Source organism: Leptosomus discolor, chromosome 5 (assembly GCF_034619465.1).
Source record: "Leptosomus discolor isolate bLepDis1 chromosome 5, bLepDis1.hap2, whole genome shotgun sequence".
NCBI lineage: Eukaryota > Metazoa > Chordata > Aves > Leptosomiformes > Leptosomidae > Leptosomus > Leptosomus discolor.
In genome coordinates this window covers 71,081,278-71,092,449 of record NC_141395.1, presented here as the reverse complement: position 1 = coordinate 71,092,449, position 11,172 = coordinate 71,081,278, and the positions used below count along the sequence as shown (strand labels likewise).

Here is an 11,172-nt window from a genome sequence, read left to right as displayed (position 1 = left end):
GGGGGGGGGGGGGGCTTTACACAGCATGGAGAAACCCAAGCTTTCCCCCAAAATGCTGGGGTTTGGGGCAAAAAAAACCCAACGCATTATTCGCAAGTAGCGGGGCCACGCGTTCCCCTGGGAAGGTGCCACCCGGTTTGCGGCCGGGAGCGGAAATCCCTAGAGGTAGGGCTGGCTCTGGGAAAGCCTCTTTGATCCTAAAAAAAAAGGATCATTGGAAAAAAGCATCCAAGCCACCTTTCTTGTTGGATGAGTAAAAGCTGTCAAGGGATGGGAGCCAGCCCCGGGGCAGGGAGCAGGAGAGGGCGACTTCATGTCAGGGCTTGTTCACTCTTGGCTGCTTTCTGTCAAGCCAGGGACTGATGTATACTGGGTTTTCTTCCATTTTCACCCTGGGTCCTGTGTAGATTTATTCAGCCCTGATGGTTGGTGAAGGTCTCTCCCAAGCTCTCGATGACAGTTGGGATGTCCATGATGGGAAACGATGGGGTTTGCAGGGTGGGTGAGCTGGAAGAACCTTGTCCTGACCTAAACCAGCTCCACTTTGCCTACACACGCTGCTCAAGCAGAATCTTGGTTAAACTTCTCAATAAATAAGATGAGCTTTGCCTATTTTTACGTATTTTCCCTTTGCAGGTGCTCTTTGCAATAGAGATGTGAACAGGGTGGCTCCATCCAGGGCTCTGCAGTGGGGAAACGTGGACCACAAAGTAGGTCTGGCTCATCCTTGAGGAAAACCAGACTAAGAATGGGGTCACTGCATGGTTTGGTGACACTGTGGATGAAATAATGATTTTGCTTTTCTAGTCCTTTTGGATTGGGAAATCCAGGAGGGAGAGAAAAGTCCTTCCTAACATAGTCCATTCCCTGGGATCGCGTGCAATCCTCGAAGCCCCAACAGGTTAAAAATTAGTTGGGGAAGGTGGAAATGGTTTAATATACATTCAGGCAATTATAAAATAAATTCATGCAGTATAAAAACTTTAATGTATGCCAGGCTAATTTATTTTTTCCTGTCACTAAACAGCTGAATCTTCACGGGGTTGCCCGTGCCCTGTTGACATGAATAGGACGCATCGTGCACAAGCACGGTCTCATTAACTTTGTTATGGAAACGAAGCGAGGCCCCAGTGAAGACCAAGGGACCTTTTTGTGGTGACACATGCAGGTGACAACCCAGCTCAGCATCCCTCTGCCGGGCTCTGTACGTGTTAGGGTCCCATGTGCCTCTTTGGAATTGGGTTTTTCCAACCCCTGGACACTTTTCCATGAAATGTTGCCAGTTTTCATGCTGTTGCCCAATCCAGCTCGTACATTTAGGAGCATCGCTGAAGTAAAACCTTCCCGTGGTTCAACAATACGGCTCAGAGAGGGGAAAATGGGGTAGGATTTGCCTAGATCTGGCTGGGAAAAGTCGGAAAGTGGATTTTATTTTATTTTTTCCTTTATTCTTGCACTGTGTTTTGTATTCCGCTGCGGTTTCTGCAGGAGCGGGGTCTAACGGCTGTAGCAGGGCAAGTCTCAGGGTTGCAGAATTGCTCCGGCAGCTCTGCCAGCTGCAGTGTCACCATCCAGATGTTTGGGGTTTTTTGGGGGGGGGGGGGGGGGGGGGGGGGCGGGGGAGAGGGGGGGGAGGGGCCACACAGAGGGGACTGCCTGGGCCACGGCGGGGGGGGGGATGGGGGGGGGGGTGTGCACGGTGGGCGCTGCCTTATTGCACATCCCCCCCCCCCGCCACAGCAGCCCAGATGTGGCGCTGGGGAGGGGGGGGGCAGGGGGCGGTGCGCCCAGCTGTGGCCGTGGGCGGGGCGCAGCGCCCCGCCAGGCCCCGCCCCGCCCGTGACGTCCTCGGCGTTCTAATTCCCACCGTTGCCACGGGCGACAGCCCCTCCGCCCCTCCCCTCCCGGGGCCGCTCCGTTCCTCCCCGCCCCCCCCCCCCCCCGCCCCCGGCCCCACCGCCCCCAACCTCCACCCCGCCTCTTCCTGTCCCCGCTCTCCCATTGGACAGCGCCGCCGCCGATCCGCGCTGCTCCCCTCTCCTATTGGTCGCAAGGGAGCTCCGCCCCGCCCCCACCACCCTCCTTATGCCCCGCGCCGCGGCGCCTCCTTCGCTCCTAGTCGGCAGCGGCAGGGCCGTGTGGGGGCACCGAGGGGGTGAGCGGGGGCGTCGCCTCCTGGAGAGGGGGGGAGGTCTGGGGCTTGAGGCACCCGAGGGGGTGGCGTTTGGAGGGGTGCGGGCTTTGCCCCTAGCGGGGGCATCTCTGTAAGGGAGGTTGGGAGAGGGGGCTGCCCCTCAGCTGGGGTAGCTCTGCTGCGGGGGGGTGGGGAGTGTCTGTAGGGGTTTGTCCCACTGCCCCCTTTAGGCTGGCTCTGCTGGGGGGGGGGGGAGGGGGGGTGTCTGTAGGGGTTTGTCCCCCTGTCCCTTTTGGGGTAGCTCTGCTGGGGAGGGGGTGTCTGTAGGGGTTCGTACCCCCTGCCCCAGCTGGAATAACTCTGCAAGGGGGGGCTGTGGCGTTTGTTCCCCATTTGGGCTAGCTCTGCAAGTGGGGGGGTCTGTGGGGGTTTGCACCCCTTGCCCCATTTGGGGTAGCTCTGCAAGTGGGGGGTCTGTGGGGGTTTGCACCCCCTTGCCCCATTTGGGGTAGTTCTGCAAGTGGGGGGTCTGTGGGGGTTTGCACCCCCTGCCCCATTTGGGGTAGCTGTGCAAGGGGGGTGTCTGTAGGGGTTTGTTCCCCCTCTGGGGTAGCTCTGCAGGGGGGGTGTCTGTAGGGGTTTGTAGCCCCCTGCCCCAGCTGGGGTAGCTCTGCAAGGGGGGGGGGTGGGGGCAGCAGGCTGTGGGCTTGCATCAAGCCAGATGTTCGGTGCATGGGGATTTGCAGCGCAGGAGAGCAGGGACTAGCTGGGGTTTAAGCCCCCACCCAGGATAGGGCTGGGCTCTGAACCCTCCAGGGGGCTAGCAGGGTGTGGGGCTAGGCCAGGAGGACCAGCCCAAGGAGGGGGCCACCAAGCCCCAGAGCCACCCCACAAGGTCAGGTAGGAGCCCCCAGCTGCGGGCCCACCTCTCTCAGCCTGTGGATGCTGCGCCCCTGGAGATGATGACCCCCGAGGAGGAGAGCCCAGATGGTGGCAGGGAAGGGGACAGGGACAGTGGCCTTGTCCTCCTGCAAGCCCTGAAGAGCAGCAGCACCCGGAAGGTGAGGCACGGCGGTGGGGTGGAGGATGACAAAGCACCTGACTGATGCTCTGTGGAGCTGGGGATCCTTGTCTGGTCCATGGGGATGGTGGTCCATCCTGGTCATCAAACCATGCTGGGGGTTGTTGGGGGGCAGCAGGGAGCTGGTTGGGGAAGGGCTGGATGTGTAACATGGGGTAGAAATGCATCCAGTAGCTCATCATAAGCAGACTTACACAACTATCTCGTAGCTCATCTCTTAAACTCTACTTCTCTATCACATCTTCCTCCGCTGGGTCCATCTGCAAGCTTCCTGCTGACTACTTTTAACCAAATTCTCCTGTCTTTTGGCTTTTTTTCTCCTTCCTGCTCGTAGGAAGATGGTCCAGCCCAGCACTGCCTGCTCCCATCTCTCACTGTTGGATGTACCGGGCAGGGTGTCGCTCGGTGACATGTTCCTTCCCCCGGGAGCTGCCTGTAAGGAACATTGGTGCAACGGCAGCCTGGCTATGCGTGCAAGATGGGGCTGATAGCTCTGCTGGCGTCATTCATTTAATTAGTAACAGCGGGGTGAAACCAATGGGGATGGTCCTCAGGCTGCCACCGACCCCGCTGCTCAACTTTCCACGCTGTCCATGCACGCACCTGGGGTCGAGAAGGCTTTAAATAGTGCCCCTCTTTGCAAGAAAAGAGGGATAAACGTTAGGTTTTGGGGCCGTTGAAGTGTGTCTCCTGTTAGGTCTGTCCCCTGGGAGCCAGCTTTATAAACCTGAAGTAAATTCTGTCATCTGAGCTCTTCTTGCAAGTCTATAATTTTCACAACTTGCTCTTCAGTGGAGCGCTGCGTTTCTGCAGCCCTTTGGCAAAAAAAAAAGAAATAACAACCACCTAAAAACCAAAACAAAACCCCAACAACTAAAAAAGCAAAACTTACTCAGGCTCAAGTGTTGTGGGTTTTTTTTTTCCTTGAGCAAGGGTTGAGATTGTAACCTTGGCTGAACAAGGACCAATCTGATCTGGAGTCAATTGAGCCTGGCCTCTCTGACTGCAGCTAAAGAGGTTGCAACCTTAAACCAGGCTGGTGTTTACCCAGGGCTTGGTCTAAACAGCAGGTGCTGCTTGTAAGGGAAGAGTAACAGGACTTTTTTTTTCCCAATTTATTCTGTGCACAGCCACACCATTTCCCGTGTGTGAGCAGTCTGCCCTGTTCGGATCTCTTGGGTAGTAGCACAGAGGAGGATAACGTAGGAAAACATTGCGAAACTTTGGGGGGGGGGGGGGGGAACTGGCAGGGGATATGCAGCCTCTGTCATAACATGATTACTTTTTTTAATTAAAAAACCCACCTGATTAGACTTCATGTTAATGATACCAGGTTTTTTTATTTAAAAGTATCAATACAGCCTCTTCTAGTTTTTTTTAACCCTGACAGCATCAAGAGTTGTGGATGAAGCCACTGCCTGTTTGCTTTCTTGCAGGGGAGCCTGAACACCACTGCGATGGTGATTTTTTTTAATTATTATTTATTATTTTTTGTCAGAGTTCACATACTGGGGCTGAAGATTTAATACATCTGTTTCCTGCTGGCACCCTGCCCCAGCTCTCGTGATGCCCTGTGCCTCCCCCAGATCCCCGATGCAGTTTCACGCTCCTAAAATTCAAGCTCTGGATGAAGGTTTTGTTGTTTAAGAGCCCAATCCCCCCCCAATTTTTTTTTTTCCCATTCCTCTTGCTGAGTGCATTAGCCAACAGTGAGGGCACTTCTTTGGGAAATTTAAAACCTTAATCCCCTGCTCATTTGTTAAAAGGCTGTGTGATGTAACCATATTCTCAATAAAAGGTTTTAGAGGTTTTAGCTGGTAATGTCTCCCACAGAAAAACAGCTCACAGCCGGAGTGCTTCGTGAGATTAGTTTCATGATAGGGACTTCTATGTATTAAAAAAAAGGCAAAAAATGTTTGTTGTGACCTCCTGGTTGTCTTGTAGTAACAGCCCATATTACTTTCTGAAATGCCCTTGGCTGGGAGGAGGAAATTATCAATAATCTTTTAAAAAAGGAGACTTTTAAAGCCTGCTTTTGTGTGTGGAGTGGTTCACCGACTTTTGTTTTGCGCTCTATCCCGTGGACTAATGCTGCGAAACCAGGGTCACTTGGCCTGGGCTGGCCTGACTCAAACTCATGGCTTGCAAAGAGGAATAATAATTCCAGTTGACAGCTCTGACTCTATCAAAATAGCTTTTAAACCAGCATGGACCTGGAAATGAAATGGGTGTTGAGAGCTTGTTGCTCCAATTACCCAATTTCTACAGCAAGCTTTCTAGCTGCTGGACCATCTGTCCACTTGGGAAACATCCCTTTTTGAGGCCAAAACTCTGTTTGGAAGTATTATTGCTCCTGAGAGTGGATGAAAATAAGTACCTGCCGTTTTTTTTTGAGTGGGAAATGTGGTAAGCATTTACTGGGTAAAACCTGCAGGGTTGAAGTTCTACCTAGAGACCATGTGCTCAACGCACAGGGCCAGGGTACCTCTGTTAATGACAGCGGTAGCTCATGTATCAGCTCTTCCTGGAGATGCAGAAACTGTAATTTTTTTTAGCTGTTCCTTGTCTCCACGCAGGTGTTTTGCTTTAGTTTTTACAACAGAGCAAATGTTGATATTCTGGAGCATGCCATTGATGGAAGCTGGGTGAATTGCAGCTTGGATTTGGCCAGCTCTCATGGAGTTGCCCACCTCTGCCTGAATTACTCTTGGTCGTTGGTGCTTGACCCCTACCCCAGCACTGATCTTCAGCTCTGTTTGCCATCCCTGCTGGGGTTGAGGGCTTCCTGGGCTCAAGCCGTCTGGTTTCCTTGTGCTTTAGCACCTTGTGCTCCTTCTCACACTGTTTTCTTTAACTGCATCGTGAGTACAGACTGGTAGTGCTGGAGAAGTTGGTTGATTGCTCACTTGATGGTGTTGGATGCTGTAGGAGCTCCCCACCTGGGACTCACTGACAGCCCTGATGAATCGGGACCTTCAGGGTTAGCAACAAACCCAGTCTAGCACTGGCATGGCTTGGACGTTTTCCATGAATCCTGGTCTTACCTAAAGGAATTCCCCCTCTGGATGAGAGGACAGTGTGCAGATGGGATGACTCATGATGTCCAACAGTTGCTGTGGCTCTGTCTGGAGCATGGCGCTCGTGGTTAGTGGGTGTCAAACAGAGGTATCTCAGGCTTGTTTTGTAGCCTTGCTTGGCTTTGCTTTTGGCTGCAAAGGTGGTTTTTTTTTTAATATTTATTTTATTCTGACTTCTGTGTGTGTGTGTGTGTGTGTGGGGATCACTTGGGGTGGCTTTTGTGGGAACTGCTGGGAGTTGAGGTGGAGGTGAGTCATGGGGAGCCAGGCTCCAGCAGAACTCCTGCCATTTTGTCTGAGGGGTATATCTGCCCTGAGCAACCAACCTCAGCAACTGGTTGGTGTGAGGAGGGAACAAGGCGGCACTGGAGAGGTCAAATGAGTGAAATCCCAACGAGTTTTCCATCAAGAGGATTGAACAATGTCTTCTTCCTTCCTTCCCTGGGGAAGGGTTGAATAATAACACTCTTGATGCCTTTTGAATTCCTCCCTTAGAAAAAGCAATAAGCTATTTCCTGGGAGGATAGAGTATAAAATTAAAACAAAATCATCCTTAAGGCTTTAAGGAGCACATGCAGCAGCCTGGGGTAATGGAAATGCTGAAGACAGTTGAGGCTTCAGGGGATGTAGCTGGTGAGCATTGTTGGACCCTTGGCTAAATGCAGCTGGGCTCATCTTAACATATTCATGGTATCCACCATCTCCTGAGTTGGTCTGAGCAACCAAGATGGGCCTGATCTTGCCATGAGTCCTCAGCAATGCGCGTGAGCCCTGGTGATCTGATAGCAACCATGTTGCTCTGCGTTGAGACTGTGGATCTGACATGGGGTCCTGGGACTGTGGTGCAGGTATGCTGCTGCCCGCTACGGTGCATGACCTTAACAACAAATCTGGGGGCAAATAAGTTGATTTCTGTGAAACCAGGTTATTCCCTTTTTTGAAAAAGGAGAGAGAATTGTGGGGGAAAAGGTGCCTGCCTTCCCTGAAGCGGCACCTCCTCCCTTATATAGTGCATTGCCTGGCACCAGGGGTCTCCGTATGCTTGTACACCCACATGGCAGTGATACAGGTCTGGCCGGTGCCCTGCTCTCCTTGCAGCTTTCTCCTTGAACTTCCCTTTCCTTGGGGATGTGAAGGTTGTCTGCTTGGCAGTGGGGCTGGCTATAGAGCCTAGGTTAGCACCAGGTGATGACTTGTCTCACCACTGCCATGTTATGGATGTCTATGTGCAAAATAAACTCCTTCAGCTGCTTCTGCTGTTCTGCGGGTGCTCTCCAGCTGCTCGAATTGGCAATAATCCTGGTGGTGACTGTTCTGTGGATAAAGTTGGTCTTGGGGATGGTCTGTGCTCCAGCAGGTGGGCTGTGGAGCACTTCCCGTGATCCAGCCAAGCTCTGCGGGTAGCTGGGACCTTTTACTGCAGTAGCCATTTGGGCTATAACTGAACTCACAGCTACACATGCTGGCAGTTCATGGTCATCCTTTCATCACTTCATATGCTTAGGGTTTGCTTCCCCCCCCATCACTTCCAGCAACTGAGCTCCTGTTCTTCTAGCAGAAACAAAAGAGCAGAAATTAGTCCCTCTGTGCATGGCTTTGCCTGTGGGACTTGCTGGCATCTGCCTCTTCCTACAGGTGATGAGTTTTTTCTGCCATTAATGCTGAGTAAGCTGGGAGGTGGTGGCCTTGTTTTGGCACCAGGGTCACAAATAACGCTTTAGGCGTCACCCAAGACGTATCCAAGCTTTGTCTCCTTGTGTTCACTGGAGACATGAAGTGCAAAGTACACTTGGTGATCATCTCTAAACAAACATTCCCTAAGGACTTGCTTATACAAGGAGACCTACCTATGTAATTGCCCTATTTAACACCCCAGATGGGTGCTCTTGCACTGGAAGATGTGTTGGGGAGCTGACACCACCATCACAGTGTTGTATATGTTCCCTGCAAAGATAGGGTTTGAGTTGGCAGAAGCCTTGACATCCCTCAAAGGGGTTTTGTTTGTCTTGGCCTCCTCTGGAAGCTGTCTTCTGGCCTCTTCCCTTTTCTTCCCTACGTGGAGGCATCGGCTGAGCACTTCCTGCAATGCTGTCATCTTTCCATGCTGCGGGTTGAATGCAATGTTATTTGGCAGCTGTCTTCTGAGCATGAAATGGCTTTGCTACGATAATACTGTCTCTAATCCTGCATTGTCAGAGGCAATAAACTTCAGAGCCACACCTTATTTGTTTTCATGTCTTTCTTAGCATGTACTGTCCTCTGTGTACATACAAGCTGAACTGTTCCCTGGCTGCTACACAATTTATGGCCTCTTACTGGAAGAGTTATGTGCTTACTTCTCCTTTGTAAAGGTTTTAAACTGGAAGGCTGAGAAATCTCATATTCAACTTGGCCACTTCTTGAGCGCCCAACTTTACTCTTCTATAGATGTCCTTAGGTGCACCTCAAAGCCCAGGAGGCTGGTTGAAATAACACATCTTTCCTCTGACCTTAAAAGGTTGACCTCAAGAGCTTGTACAAAGAAGAATTAAGCAAGGAAAATCCCTTTTATAACCTAACAGTGGGGTTTGGTGTGTTTTTTTTTCTGTAGGCTTCCTTATGTAAGGCATGCTTAAATTCATCACCGCTTACCTCAGAAATTCCATGTTGTAGTTTTTAGCTCTTGGTTGCAACTTGGAGTGTACAGGGGACAGGCAAAGCATTGGATTCCTTTGAATGCAAGCTGTTGGAGGATGGGCATGCTCTCCTCTTGACTCTCCATCTCCTCTATCCACTTTTCATATAAATATGGCCCTTTTTTGCTTGTGATGGTGTTTCCTTTCATATGTAAGTTAACCTGGCCTGAGCATCTTATTCTGGAGCTGAATTTTCCCCTTGCATCAATATTTGTGAAATAACATCATTTCTGCAACGCTCCTGGAGCAGCTGCAGGCTAGGCTTTGTTGTTCCCCATGGTGGCCTTGGCATAATGCTTATATTGGTCCATGCCAGCCAGGGATGATGCTTTGGGACTGATGGCAGATCCTCTTGAGGTGAGATGTGCTGCAATCCCATGGGTTATTGCAGTTACCCAACTTCAGAAAGGGTGAGAGGCAAAGCAAGGTGCAGGGAGATCATATGATGTCCCTAAGGGCAGCAAGTCTAGATATCCTGACTCTGCTTCCTCACAAGACTTTGGTATTACATCAGGTGCCCCAATACCTGACTTTCCAGTACTTACTTGCTGTTGGGTTACGAGCCTGGATGGGAATTGATAACTATCTCATTAAATCTGACTTAAGAGACACCCAGTGTTCAGATGAGGGGGGGAGAAACTCGCAGCTCTACAAATGGCTTAGTGTCTCTTGGTGGTGTCTCAAGCCGGGCATGGGAGAAGCGGAGAGCTGCCAAGTCAATTAGCTAAACCTCTTAATTGCTTTTGCAGTGAAGAGGTTTTAACACTGTCTTTCCTGTAGAGCCATCCTAGAGTCTTATGCTGCTCTGCATCTCACTTGTTTTTCTCACTTAGTTTCTTCTTGTCTTGCCTCCAGACAAGGAGGCGTTCATGGACCTTCTCTGTGGTTTTGGATAGCCCTTCCACTCATGCCTCTTCCATCACCTGCAGTTCCTCTGGCCTCCTGCCCATGTATTCAAGTAGTCTTTGCTGCTCTTCCCCGTGAAGAAAATCTTAAAAATCCTCTGACTGCTTTCAAGCAAACCTTTGCAAGAAGTGGAGAAGTCTCAAAGGTGATGAAAGCTCTTGTAGGAAAAGCTGGAGGCAATCAAGAGGTTCTTTCCACCTCCGATAGTTGTTACCGGGGCTGTTGAATTTGGGATGGATTTTTATGGCTCTGGAGGCTGAGGGGCCTGTATCCTGCTCACTTGCATGCTATTTGGATGTATTTGCATATGCATTTGGCTTGCGTGTCTGGAGCTGACAAGCGCGCACAGCTCTTGTCTGTAAACCTGAGGGGCTGTTGAAATTTTAATAAGCACCACCTTCTCTTTGCAAGCTCACTTTCCCCTGACTAAGCTTTAACTTCCATATATAGGTTAATGTCTGGCACTGTGTGAAGAAACATCATTGAAGGTACAATGTTTGTAACATGCTTTTAATTAATAAAAGGAATATTTGTGCAATATCTTGGACTACATCTGCATGAGCAGCTACTTTCTAGACAAGAGTTTGGTGCTGTCTCCTTTGCTTTGAGAGCCTCTGGGTGCTCAGATTTGAGTAGTACCTCCATGGTTGGGTTGGGGTTGTCTTTTGGTTTTGTTGTTTGCTTTATTTTTTTCCAAGGGCCATGTTCAGCGATGACGCAGTTCCTTCTTGCTGGAGAAAAGCTGGCATGGTCCCTTCTTGGGCTTCACGGTGTGGGATTCCTCATCCTTTTCATCCCGTTTCTGGATTTTTCTCTGAGGAGCCAACAATGTGTGCAGGATGGATGGGTTCCCCAGGGCAAGTCCAGAAGCAGTGCTTCTGGATGAGCCTTTCCTGTATTTGCTTCTGACCCAAGATTTGTGTAGCTGTTTGGGGGTGTTTTCCTTAACATCCAACTTAATTGCTTTTCCAGAATAATCAGGATCTCATGCTTCCAGTTTGTTCCTTCAGTAATTTCAACAAAGTCATGGATTACTATAAAGCACTAAGCCTGCCGATTTATGGACCAGATGGAGCGACTCTGATTCCTCAGTCTCCAATGTACCAATTAGGAGCTGAAATCTTTCACTTAAACGAAAATGCCAATGTTAATTCTGGACTCTTTTCAAAGGGGGCACCACTGAGTGGGCTTCAAATATGAGAAACTAATTTTCAGAAAACTGAAGTGCATGAAAATGTAAAACTTTCCCTTTCCTATTTACTAATCAAACCTGGTCTCGCGCATTTTTGAGCAAGGATT

At 50.3% G+C, this 11,172-nt stretch overlaps 1 protein-coding gene across 1 annotated transcript in view; it reads left to right on the top strand.

Moving 5' to 3' along the window:
- The first annotated feature begins 3,093 nt into the window (after window positions 1-3,093).
- RHPN1 (rhophilin Rho GTPase binding protein 1) overlaps window positions 3,094-11,172 on the top strand; it is a 28,374-nt gene continuing 20,295 nt past the window's right edge. Inside the window, exon 1 of the mRNA XM_009961529.2 lies at window positions 3,094-3,195. Within this exon, the coding sequence (XP_009959831.2) occupies window positions 3,094-3,195 (102 nt within the window). The remainder of the gene's footprint in view (window positions 3,196-11,172) is intronic.